Source organism: Drosophila subobscura, chromosome E (assembly GCF_008121235.1).
Source record: "Drosophila subobscura isolate 14011-0131.10 chromosome E, UCBerk_Dsub_1.0, whole genome shotgun sequence".
NCBI classification, from domain to species: domain Eukaryota; kingdom Metazoa; phylum Arthropoda; class Insecta; order Diptera; family Drosophilidae; genus Drosophila; species Drosophila subobscura.
This window is the reverse complement of record NC_048531.1, coordinates 2017182-2030937: the sequence shown is the minus strand read 5'-3', so window position 1 is coordinate 2030937 and position 13756 is coordinate 2017182. Positions and strand designations below refer to the sequence as shown.

General features: G+C 46.1%; 1 protein-coding gene across 1 annotated transcript; it reads left to right on the top strand.

Moving 5' to 3' along the window:
* The first annotated feature begins 7481 nt into the window (after positions 1–7481).
* LOC117890958 (odorant receptor 42a-like) lies at positions 7482–8909 on the top strand. Its single transcript, XM_034796099.1, has 3 exons — positions 7482–8340; positions 8395–8752; positions 8814–8909. The coding sequence occupies exons 1-3, from the start codon at positions 7532–7534 to the stop codon at positions 8907–8909; spliced, it is 1263 nt and encodes a 420-aa protein (XP_034651990.1). The 5' UTR covers positions 7482–7531.
* Positions 8910–13756: the final 4847 nt, after the last annotated feature.

Below are 13756 nucleotides of genomic sequence, written 5' to 3'. Positions count from 1 at the left end.
GACTAGTCGGGCTGCAGCTGAGGACAACCATTAATCCTCAGTGGCTGTCAGGCGCTCAACATGCCTACCGAAAAGGGAAATCCACGGAAACGGCACTCCATGAAGTAATCTCGGCGGTAGAAAAATCTCTTCAAGTCAAAGAATACTCCCTAATCGCTTTCCTAGACATTGAGGGAGCTTTTAACAACGTCATACCGGGAGCCATCACAGAGGCACTGACTGACCTGGGGGTGGATCGTCACTTGGTGATGCTCATAAATCAATTGCTCACATGCAGGACAGTGACATCATCAATGGGATCGTCCACTCAGTCAAGGTATGTCAACAGAGGCACCCCGCAAGGCGGTGTCCTGTCTCTCCTTCTATGGAACATAGCAGTCAATAAGATTTTGTGTGACTTGAAAGGGGAGGGCTGCAAGGTGGTAGCATACGCGGACGACGTTGCCATTATCTTCTCGGGAAAATTCCCTCAAACACTCTGCGAACTAATGACCGCAAAGCTCGCACGACTGTCAGAATGGACAAAGTCGCGTGGACTGGGAATTAATCCCTCTAAAACGGAACTTGTGTTGTTTACAACCAAATACAAAATCCCGTCCCTCAACCCCCCAATACTAAACGGATGCAGGCTCTCCTTCAGCGACAGTGCCAGTTACTTAGGGTTGGTAATTGATAAAAAGCTCAGCTGGAACCTAAGCATCAAAGACAGAGTGAAGAAGGCTACGATAGCCCTCTACACTTGTAAGAAGGCCATTGGGCTAAAATGGGGCATGAACCCAAGAATAGTCCAATGGATCTACCTAGCAATAGTTAGACCAATACTGCTCTACGGAGTAGCAGTGTGGTGGACTGCCCTATCGAAGGGGACCATCACAAAACAACTAAGCAAGGTGCAGCGTACTGCAGCCCTAAGCATCAGTGGAGCTCTGAGCACAACACCAACGGATGCGCTAAATGCTATACTTTGCCTGCAGAGCCCTGACCTTGCAGGTAAGGAGCAGGCAGAAATGGCAGCAATCCGTCTCAGAGACTCTGACCAATGGGTGTCACATCGCACCGGCCATGCATCCATCCTAAATGGAAACAACATCGTCCCTTCAAAAACGGACTACTGCGTTCCGAGGGAGTATACAGATACCGCCTTTGAAACAATCATCCCTCACAGAAACGACTGGCTTGAGGGACCACCTGGTCCAAAGGAAGCCATTCAAATTTTTACTGATGGCTCAAAGCTGGACAACAAGGTCGGAGGAGGAATATACTCCGAACTGCTGAACATAAGCTACTCCTTCAGGCTCCCGGATCACTGCAGTGTTTTCCAAGCGGAGGTCATAGCGATCAAGGAAGCTCTGAGCTGTCTTCAGGAACTAACCCCTGAAGCGACTCACATAAAAATCTACAGTGATAGCCAAGCTGCAATCAAATCATTGAATGCGATAACGACAAGCTCGGCCACAGTTGCGAACTGTCGCAAGTCTCTTCACGAGATGGCTTATCAGTTCGTCATCAGCCTAATATGGGTCCCGGGCCACCAGGACATTGAAGGCAACTGTATAGCAGATGAGCTGGCCAGAGCTGGAACAACAATCCCCCTTCTCAATGATAAGGAGGATATTCGTATGCCAATGGCCACCTGCAAGCTCAGAATAAAAGAACATTTTAAGAAACTTACAAATGACAGATGGCAAACTGTGCCACTATGTCGCATAACTCGGCAAACATGGCCTAACATCAATAGGAAGCGCACCGATGAGCTCTGCAAACTCAGTAGGAGTACACACATGCACACATGCAAATAGGCTGGGAGCCCCTTATAACGACTTCTGTCGAAGCTGTAGAGATGAGGACGAGGAGGAGACTGTGGAACACCTTTTCTGCTCCTGCCCGGCTCTCAGTAGAAGGAGACTCCAATACTTGGGCGCTCCTTTTCTAAATGACATTTCGGACATGTCTACAATAAGTCCCAGACGGATCGCAGGCTTCATAAGGGCATCCGGATGGGATAATGGATAAAATAGGGTCTCACGGGAGAGAAGGGAGCGAAACATGCGGTATCACAATGGGCCGAAACCGGCCTAAGTGTGTCGGGTCTCTGACAATCCCCGACAGCCGCCTCAACCTAACCTAACCTTGGTGTATAGATTGAAAAGTAGAGGTGAGAGACAGGAGCCTTGCGGCAACCCACCATTGATTTCTTTAATGAAGTTACCTAGTTTTAGGAATCTAGACGAAAATAAATTGACAATCCAGTCAGTATATTGCGAGGGAATGTGTTCATAATCCATTAGCATTTGTAGAGTTTGAAGATTAACGCAGTTATATGCATTATCGATGTCTACTACTACAATTGCAACGAATTTTCCCCTTTTCTTCTCACAGGCCATGGTATTGATGAGATCATTTATGAACATGGCTGCTGATTTACCCTTTTGGTAGGCATAAGATCGTCTGGGCATGGTGTTACGTTTTTCTAAGAACATGTCTATGCGACTCTTGATCATAAGATTGAGAGTTTTAGCCAATACCGAGATGAGTGAGATAGGTCGATAGTTTTGATAGATATGGAGATCCTTACCCCTCTTTGGGATGGGAATGTCTTTGATTGTACGCCATTGATCAGGGACTCTACATTCTGTAAATAACCTGTTGTATTCTTGTAAAAGATTAATCAGTGCTGGGCTCCTGAGGGCTATTATCATGTCATATGTGATTATATCTATTCTTCCCGCAGTGTTTCTGCCCCTATTGAGAACAGCAGACAGATCACTTAAGTTAAAGGGATCAATGTTGAGTGAAGCTGGCCTGACTGAGAAGGTATGAACTTTCGCCAACACAGAGACTTGGCATTTAAGAAACTCAAGGTAAGGCAGGGACCCTTCTGCATTTAAGGTGGAATTATCGGGATCATTAAAGGACTTAATGTTCCTCAAGAAAAGCCAGGCTTTCCTTGAGTTTGGCTTTTGATTAAGTACATCGATCTTGCGGGCGTAAGCGTTTCTTTTCGCAAGTATTACTGCCTTCTTCCATTCTACTCTCAGGTTAACCGCTTTTATGTAGCTGTCAAAGAACTCTTTGTGCCTGAATCTTTGCTTCGGTATATTTAGAGTACAACAGTTGCAGTTCTGGATTCCACCAAGTCTTGGGGCATATATTGCTGCTCAAGGAGTAGGTGGAGGCCCTAATGTTGTTTGTGAAGCTTTCTGTGATGTTTGAAATGTCTCCTGATGGCGTAGCACCTGTTAGCCTTCGAAGCAGTCTATTCTTGGCGAGAAAGAACTTGGGCTTCTCTTTGCACTCCGGAATTTCTATGGAAATAGGATGATGGTGGCTGCCTCCAACAAATATTGAATTGCAGCTCCAGGTGACATTATCGGTGCAGTTTGAAAAGGTCAAATCCAACACAGAGCCACTTTGACTGTCGATGTGACGTCTAAAGGTGCACCTTCCATCGTTCAAACAATTATAACCGGAGTTACTCATGTAGTTCTCTAGGAATCTACCCTTGGCATTGGTGACATTGTCACCAAAGCAAGTGTTTCTGGCGTTAAAATCCCCAACAAAAATCACATTGCTCCTGCCGTCCAGTTTTTCAACGTTGGTTTGAATAGCATCTTGAAAGGAGTTAGTCTTCATGGAGGGTTCAAAGTAGACTGAGACAATGGTGATATTTTTATTGAGGTTGCATGTCTTGGCGATGATAACATCGTGCTCTGAACTAAAGGCTTCCTTTTAAAGCCTAATGCCTTTTTTAACAGCAATGGCTACACGTCCGTAGCCATCATCTCTATGTTTTTCCAATAGATCGTAGTTGATTCGATTTCTGTATGACATGTCGTGGGAGAAAACTTCTGAGAAGATGGCTACGCCATATCCATCAGAGTTCAGGGTGTATTCTATGTCATTATACCCGGTACTCGGAGAGTAAATAGGGTATATTGTATTTGTGTCTGTCTGTCCGTCTGTCCGTCTTGTTTGTCGGCTAGTTCTCAGAGACTATAAGAGCTACAGCCACCAAATTTTGCATCCATACTTCTGTATGCTCACACTGTTACAAGTGAATTTCAAAAATGAGCCACGCCCCCTTTCGCCCCCGCAAAAGAGCGAAAAACTCCCAAATCTACAATTTTGAAGATAGCAGAAAAAACGCCATTCCGTAGGGAATGACCATATCTATCAGATCACCAAATTGAGATACGATTTGATCATTATTATAGCCACAATGAAGAAATTAATTTGCAGTGGCCAATCCCACCCCGTCCCGCAGCATTCAAACTCTGCTTCGCGCTGTTTATGGCCTCTCTCCCTGACACGTCTCTGCCTCTGCCTCTGCCCTGACTCTGCAGTGTGTGTCTATAGGGGAGGGTGGCGAGCTAAAGGAGCGTGTTGGCGTGAGCAGTGTTGTTGATGTAGATGACAGATGAAGAAAACATGTAAAATTTGACAAATAACCGCTAAGTTGCAGATGTAGTACTGAGTGCCGGGTATACAAGTTGTGACGCGTAAGAAGCGTCTCACACGTCCCTTCTCGTTTTTTTATTTATTTATCATTTGAGGAAAGTTGTTGTCATAGTCTCGAATCTGATCATAGTTTTGTTGAAAGGAAAACTGCTTTAGAGCTTCCTTTCTTGCCAGTTTCTTAATGGCCATGATTTTATTTATGTCGCCTTCTCTGGCCCACATCTGACACTTATTCCATTTAAACGCATTGTGCCCATCACCTTGACATAAGATGCACTTGTTTGTATTGCAATTTTCGTTGCAAGTGTTATTGCCACATTTCTTGCATCGCTTTTGTGACTTACAGCGCGCTGCTGTATGACCCAAGGAATGTAATGGGTTACCTTTAACGAGCAAATGCCATAAATTTGAACGGCCGATGGAATTTCGGTACCCGCAAAAGCAATTTTAACTGTCTCGGTTGGGACGAGCACAGATTCATTCATTTCGTTTTTCGATTTCCTATAAATTCTTTCCACTGTGTTTATCTTAATAATTGAATCGAGATTGTCCAGCAGTTTCATACCTGAGATATTTGTTGGAATACCCCTGATAACACCCACAGAGTCAGTGTAATTTTTTGGGATAAATACATCGATGTTTAATTTTTTTAATTCATCGCTTAGAACCATTTCATTTGCTTCAAAAGGACCACCGAATTAAAGTTTGTAAAGAGTGGCAGCAAGAGGGGTTATGCGTTTGAGACCAACAAGATTGATGTGTCTAATTTTGTCAAAAAGGTATATATCACTTTTAATATTTTTTTTTTCAAACAAATTGCTTCTCTTGGTCGATAGAAGCACACTGGCTTCTCCGTTAAATGAGTGCTCATACAAATTAATCTCCCTCTGTTTTTTATCGTCTGTGTGCACATCTCTACCGACATTTGCATTAGTATTTGTGCTGTTGACGGAGACATGAATATTCTTGTCCAGATCGTCCTCCATTTTGTTTGTAGGTAGAATTTTATTTTCACCTTTCGTTACATTATTCGATTTTGCCAGAAATCTTTTTGAAGCAATTTTTCTGTCTGAACCGGACTTAGACAAACGCCTTACGCCTGACACCGACTGCTCGGCGTCAGCCATCTTCACTGGTGGTTTCACCAGGCTGCCAACGACTTACCCTCTTCGTTTATTTAAGAATAGCTAAAGTCGCGCACAAAAAGAAAATATATCAAAAAAGCCTTTTATTACAAGAGCAATTGCTCACAAACAAAAAACCCGGATGGAAGGAGTGGAAACGAACACTGAAAGGGTGCCCCCTGATAGGTCTGTCACACGCGTTTGCCAAAACGGAAGTGTAATAGAAATATCTTTTTTTTTTTATATTTAATCGCTATTGCGAAATTGGTTGGTCGCAGAGATGAGTCCGCATTGACCAGGTACTTCAGTCTTGTGTTGAATATTATAAAAAAGTTACTGCAAATTTTGAACTCAAAAAAGAGTTGTTTGCCGAACGAACACTAGAAATATAATGTAATAGAAATATATAAGATATCGAAAATATAGAAAGCCACGGAATAAATACCGAATATATACCAAGAAAACACAGTATTCTGACGGGCACACTAAACAGTCGGGCGCAGAACTCGTTAGGGCGAACCCAATAATCCCGAATTCCAATAGCTGGCCGCCGGCAATATAAGGAGGATCGCCGGACCAAATCGAGGCAGTTCATCTCGAAGAGCCTGGCAGTCTACAACAGACCGCCTGGGATTAACTTCCCAAATTTTCTAAGCAGTGCCGACGACAAGGTAGGCCTGCGATAAATACCCACCCTTAGAGTGTGCTCCACCTCTGAATCCTCCTCTACGAGTGTAATTCCTCCTTGAAATCCCCACCAGAGCGTGCTCCACTTCTGAATCCTCCTCCCCGAGTGTACTCCTACCTCGAAATCCCTACCAGAGCATGCACCACCTCTGAATCCTCCTCCCCGAGTGTACTTCTACCTCGGAACCCTCACCAGAAGTGGACTCCCATCTCGGAACCGTCTCCAGAGTGGGCTCCACCTCTGTTACTCGTCTCCTCGGAGTGTGTTTAACCTCCGCAACAATCTTCTCCTCGGAGTGTGTTTAACCTCCGAAACAAATCTTCTCCTTGGAGTGTGTTTAACCTCCGCAACCAATTTTCTCCTCGGAGTGTGTTCAACCTCCGCAACAAATCTTCCCCTTGGAGCGTGTCTAGCACCTCCACAACATCATCTCCGCTCAGAGCGGGCTCTAACCTCCGCACCCACGGAGCAGCTGCCTCCAGCCGAAGGAAGACAGCCGCCCGGCCCACCGAAGGGTCGCACAGCCAATACTCTGTAAATTTAAGAACAAATAAAAGCCATACTTCTTTTACCGACTAAATCCTCGCCTAATTATTGATCTTACAGAAACCTCTCTTTCAGCTAGCACATATAGAAACCAATATATTTCTGTGAACCCGGCGCGGCGAGCATACCCCGGCCGAAGCGACGTCACAGTTTTTTGCACATTCTCTCTCACTCTGCTTCATGTAGTGTGCGGGTCTTTGCGAGGGGGCGAGCTAAAAGATCGTGTTGGCGTAAGAAGTGATGTAGATGTAGAACAAATGTAAAATGTAAAATTTGAAAAAAGTACAAGGTACAGATGTACTACTGAGTACCGAGTATAAAAGTTGTGTACCCCTCTTTGATAGGCGCTTGATGAAGGTGCTCAAGTAATCCTAATTCGTAAATAAATTTTTAACTATTACACCTCGCTTTGTGAACTGCGGCAGTCAGCTGCTTCTTGACCAGAATATGTCCATCATTTATTTACATACAGATGTAAAGCAATTTTCAAGCGCCATCACATTAATCTAGCAAGCGACTGAAGACTTTAGGCGTTGAGGGTGCCAAAAGTTTGGAGCCTAAGGTCCTGCCCGAGGTGCTGAACAAATTGTACCCAAGCCCTAATTGATTCCGCTGACGAGTTCGCACGTCTCGCTCATAAATTTTCAATAGCAGGCGATTGATGAGCTTATAATCACTCCACGGCGGACATATAAAACCCAACAGTCTGCAGTCCATGTTGAACAATCGGAACTTCTGTGAAGTAAGGATGGTACTGCGTAAAATATTTCCGTCCATGTACACTATATCGGAGGGGGAACCGGCATGTTCTCGGAATGCGACTCTCTACTTGCTGCGCTGCATCTTTCTAATGGGGGTGCGACAGCCACCCGCACGATTCTTCATAGTCTACTGCCTGTGGTCTTTTGTTCTGAACCTCAGCTCCACGTTTTACCAGCCCATCGCCTTTATGATTGGATGCTTCAGCCACTTATCTGAGTTCTCTCCGGGTGAGCTCCTTACCACCCTTCAGGTGGCAGTTAACGTGTGCTCCTGCTCCACCAAGGTTCTGATCGTGGGGGCACACGTCAAGCACTTCGACGAGGCCAATAATATTTTGGACGAATTGGATAAGCGTATCACCCAACCAAGCGAACGCCTCCGTGTCCATCGCGCCGTCTCCAGGAGCAACCGTATATTCTTCTTCTATATTGCCGTGTACTGGCTCTATGCCACCAACACGTTAATTGCGGCCATCGTGATGGGAAAACCGATGTACCAGAACTACTATCCGCACCTAGACTGGCGCTCCAGTTCCTGGCACCTGAGCTTGCAGATGGGACTGGAGTACTTCGGTATGGCCGGTGCCGTCCTGCAGGACGTCAGCGTGGACTGCTATCCAGTGAACTTTGCCTTAGTGCTCCGTGCCCACATGTCAATCTTTGCGGACCGCCTAAGACAGTTGGGCAAGGACCCTGATGAGAGCCACGAGAAACGCTACGAGCAACTAGTCCAGTGCATTCAAGACCACAAAAACATTCTTCGGTAGGTTGAAATTGAGAAGTTATTTCTTAAATCTAATCTACTGACCGCTTGCAGCTTTGTTGATTGCTTGCGACCCGTGATTTCGGGCACAATTTTTGTGCAATTCCTGGTGGTGGGTATGGTCCTTGGATTCACGCTCATCAACATTGTGCTGTTTGCCAATCTAGGCTCGGCCATTGCCGCCCTGTTCTTCATGGCCGCCGTTCTGCTGGAGACTACCCCGTTCTGCATTCTCTGCAATTATCTGACGGACGACTGCTATAACCTGGCGAACGCTCTTTTCCAGTCAAACTGGATCGATGGCGAGCAGCGCTACAAGAAGACGCTTATGTACTTCCTGCAGAAGCTTCAGCAACCCATCACCTTCATGGCCATGAACGCTTTTCCCATTTCTGTGGGTACCAACATTACTGTTAGTATGCATAATTCATTTTCCGGGGACTTTATGTATTCGAACAAAGGTATCTTCGTAGGTTACCAAGTTTTCATTCTCAGTATTTACTCTGGTCAAGGAAATGAATATTGCGGAGAAACTCTCCAAAGCTGATGAGGACGACAAATTAAATTAGCAAGTGAGCTTTAAATTCGATTATTTCTCTAACAGAATAATTGTTCTATGTAATAAAATTTCATTTTCTTGATTGTTTAAACTACTTAAACTACTTAAGGGCATGAAGCAAACTCAGAGGAGCAAGCATTGGACGTAATATCAAAGACTTGTCCAGTAACTTTATGTCATTTTAAGATTAATTGGTTTCAAGCCTAAAAGTAAATAAGAAAAAATATATTTCAGAACAAAATCGCACTAGGATATGCAAACGTATTGATCTGATCTTCAAATATGAAGTGTCTTTTGAGTTTTTTGTATTTTTTAAATATATGAGAAAACGAGAAGGGACGTGTGAGACGCTTCTTACGCGTCACAACTTTTATACCCGGTACTCAATCAGTGTACCTGTAGCCTATTGTTATACCCGGTACTCGAAGAGTAAATGGGGTATCTTTTATTTGTGCGAATAACGGTTATATGTAACGCACAGAAGGAAACGTTTCCGACCCAATAAAGTATACATATGTATATTCTTGATCAGCCTCAATAGCCGAGTCGATTGAGCCATGTCCGTCTGTCCGTCTTGTTTGTCGGCTAGTTCTCAGAGACTATAAGAGCTAGAGCCACCAAATTTTGCATCCATACTTCTGTATGCTCACACTGTTACAAGTGAATTTCAAAAAATGAGCCACGCCCCCTTTCGCCCCCGCAAAAGAGCGAAAAACTCCCAAATCTACAATTTTGAAGATAGCAGAAAAAACGCCATTCCGTAGGGAATGACCATATCTATCAGATCACCAAATTGAGATACGATTTGATCATTATTATAGCCACAATGAAGAAATTAATTTGCAGTGGCCAATCCCACCCCGTCCCGCAGCATTCAAACTCTGCTTCGCGCTGTTTATGGCCTCTCTCCCTGACACGTCTCTGCCTCTGCCTCTGCCCTGACTCTGCAGTGTGTGTCTATAGGGGAGGGTGGCGAGCTAAAGGAGCGTGTTGGCGTGAGCAGTGTTGTTGATGTAGATGACAGATGAAGAAAACATGTAAAATTTGACAAATAACCGCTAAGTTGCAGATGTAGTACTGAGTGCCGGGTATAAAAGTTGTGACGCGTAAGAAGCGTCTCACACGTCCCTTCTAGTTCTGATTGATCTCAGTATTATACAAAAAAAACAAAATTTAATTATCTAATTACTCGGATCGAGAGAGATGCTTTGTTAACGAAGCCCAGAAAAATTCCCTAATCTAAAAGACACTGAGACACTTTGTTATTTGTGTTCGAAAAACCTGGTAAACAAAGATTTACCATTGGTGACGAGATGCGGTCACACCTTCCACCCAGACTGCTTTAATTCTGCCAACGGGCCAAGAAAACTTTGTCCAGTGTGCAAACAGGCTTTAGAGGTAGGAACGGATCAACATCAGTATCAAATTTTAACACCGAACGTGCCTCAACTTCCAATCCAAGAGCACCTTCAGTCGCTCAGTCACTGCTTACTAGATCGAAATCAAAACAAACCGAACGTACAACAATGCCTGACCCTGGAATTGATCGGGAGATAGGGGATACTTCCACTTAGAGTAATAGAGCCGCGAGGGATGATTTGCAAACAGTTTTAGCTGCAACAATTTCATCTGAAATGGCAAAGCAAACGCTGGCTATGACGTCAGCAATGGCTCAGTTAACTGAGGGAATAACCCAAGCTATTAGTTTAGGCTTACAATCAAGCTCGACAGCCGCACCTGGAGTGAGATCTCCAAACATACTAGAACCGATGCCAACAGGGACTCACGTTGAGCAGCATAATCTTTCGCATGCATTGTCCAATTCACAGTCACATACAAATTCTGCCCAAACAGGGGGATCTGATGGGATATCTAGCCAAACTCCATTACCTTTTGAGTTTCGTCCTGACCGCATAAGTCAGATAATGGCAAATTGGAAATTGCGATATAACGAATAGGATTCTATGTCTATAGATGACTTCATTTATAGAGTTGAAGCCTTAACTCATCAAACACTGAACGGTAATTTTGAACTAGTAGCTCTCAATTCGAGCAACTTATTCGAAGGCAAGGCCTGTGAATGGTACTGGAGATATCACAAAAGTGTATCTCAGATTCGTTGGTACGAGTTATGTGTTGCTTTAAAAATGCAATTTAAAGATTCACGCACTGATCGCATAATCCGCACAGAGATAGAAGGTCGCAAACAGCGCTCCAACGAATCGTTCGATGATTTCTACAGCGTGATAGCATCCTTGGCAGATAAGCTCGCACAGCCTATGTCTGAGCAGTCCTTATTAGAGACTCTGCGAGCAAATCTTCTTACTGAGGTTCAGCAAGAGATTTTATATGAGCCAGCAGCCACCATTGCCCAATTGCGACACCTTGTGCAAACACGCGAAATTTTTATTCAATCTGTCCACAAACCTTCAGCCGCCATACAGAAGCCAAAATATAGGAATGGTAGTGCGTTAGTGCAAACAGACATTGTTTCTGAATCCGAAATTTCAGATAATGAAGACTTAGAGGTAGTTGCCATTGACGGCTCCTTGTTGGAATTGTTACCAGGAGTGTTTAGCAGAACGACGAGTCTTCTGCTTTGGTTGCGGAAAAGCCGATACTTACAAGCCTAACTGTCGCCGTTGCTGCTCAAATACTACAAAAAAACTTAGCAGCGCGTGCACCTCCGAGAAGTGCACGCAAACAGTTTGTCTCGAAGGGGACGAATACCGATTAGAGGATTTTGAAAAGTTTTTACATCAACAAATACCAGCCACGTCACACCACCCGAATATAGATAATATCATTGATCATTTTATCCCTACCAAAAGGGAAGCTCGTTCTCGATTACGTAGAGTAGCCTTTAATCGTCGAAATAGGGCCGAACGCAAGATAATTTTAGATACGGTAATTGGGAAACTTCATGACTTACGCCCGTATGCTCAAGTAACATTACTAGGTAAAACCGTAGTAGGATTATTGGACACTGGAGCCTCTGTTGCTGCATGGGCGGACAGCTTGCTAAAGAAATAATAGAGACAACTTCTTTTAAGCGGTGTAAGGAAGCTTTCTGGCTGGGGTACATATCTCAGTCACGCCAGGGTCGAAATTACAGCAAAATTTATAATTTGCCGGGACTCCGAGCGTTTAGGGGGAGGAAAAGGTTCGCTAGGGAACGCTATTGGACGATAAGGGAGGGGGAGGAATACTCGGGGACGTCGATCAACGTCTGCAAAGGCCAAGACTAACGCCGGACGGCGCTTTGGTGGGCCCGAGAACTCCCTCGATACTACGGGAAAGGGGGGAAGCAGGCTCGGAGACGTCAGTCAACGTCCGCAAAGGCCAAGGCTGTCGCCGGACGGCACTTTAGGAACCGAAGACTCACTCAATACTACCGGAAAGGGAGGGAAGAATGCTCGGAAACGTCGGTCAACGTCCGCAAAGGCCGAGACTATCGTCGGTCGCCACTTTGGGGCCCGTACATTCGTTCAAACTACTGGGAGGAGGAGGTGAGAAGGAAATAAGGGATACCTGGAAAAATGCTACTACAAAAGATAACAGAGATGTATAAGGAAGGCCCCAATATACCCTCAACACCACAATATCAACACGCGGACTATCTGTCTGCAAACTAAATTCTTTATTTGTCACTTTTGCCTACCTATCGCACCGCCCAGCTTCCCCCTTACTCACGGTGTGAGACTCGCTTACCCTGCCTGCTCGAGTCGTCGTCTTGTGCCCCGTTAGCGATGGATGTCGGCGCTTAGCTCCGACGGAGGGGGTGCTGTGTTGAGTTTCCCCACCGGCTTGTCGTCTGTATTGGTCCTGTTGCGGCTATCTGATAACACTCCTGGTCCTGTTGCTTCTCGTGTTCCTGGCTCTGGTCCCGCTGCTCCTGTTTTGTCTAGCCGTACACACTTCACTACTTTTTACTTTTCTCCGCGGGCACGTCTGTCCAGTTTCAGTTCTCGCGATCGACCTCCTTGTCTTTTTTTTTTGCAGCCGGGCTCCTGGGTTTTCTGTCGGTCTTCTGCTGGCTTTCCGTCGGCGTCGTCGTCGGGGGGGGGTCCAAATCAATCCTACTGCACGGGGTCGGGAGCGTGGCTCTCCTCCTGGCGTCGGGGATACTCTGGCGTCCGTGGGGTCCTCATAGTGACTGTGACCTGGCGACGTCTGTTGATTTTTACACGGAAGGCGCGTCCGTCGTAGACCTCCAGTCGGCGGATGCCTAACCGGGCCGTGGGGCTCCGCAGATAGACCGTTATGTCCGATATCAGTTCCGCGGGCAGGAGCCGATCGCGCGAGTCTAACCGCCAATGTAGCGGTGCTTCCGCCCTGGTCCCTTCATGCTGCACCACCGGGAACCCGGGGTGGAGTCGGAGCAGTTCCAGCAAGTCCGCTGTGGCCACGAGGTTCTCGGGTATGCTGCACTCGGACCCCATATCTTCTAAGTCCGCGATCCCGTAAAGGGCGTGTGGCATGTGGTCGCCGACAGGCGGGATAGGCGGCGACAGGACGCAGTAGTTCGGCCCGACGGGTGCTGATGCTGGCTCACGTAGGCTGGGTTCGGCCTCTCCGGTCGACTGGGTTTCGACCTTGCGGGGCGCGGCTAGCTCCCAATCGGCCCACATTGTCGCCTCCCAATCCTCCGGGCGGGGTAGGGTGTCGGCGTTGGTGTCGGCGTGGGTATCGGCGTTGCTGTCAGAGGCGTAGGCTAACAGATGGTCAATCGATCCTGCATTGCCTATCGAAGGGGTCGTGGCCTCGTCCTCCGGGCCGGTGGTCGCGTTGTCATCATCGATTGCGGGGTCATACTCCAGGGTCCATCGCCGGTTCAGGGCTACCAGGTCTCTATGT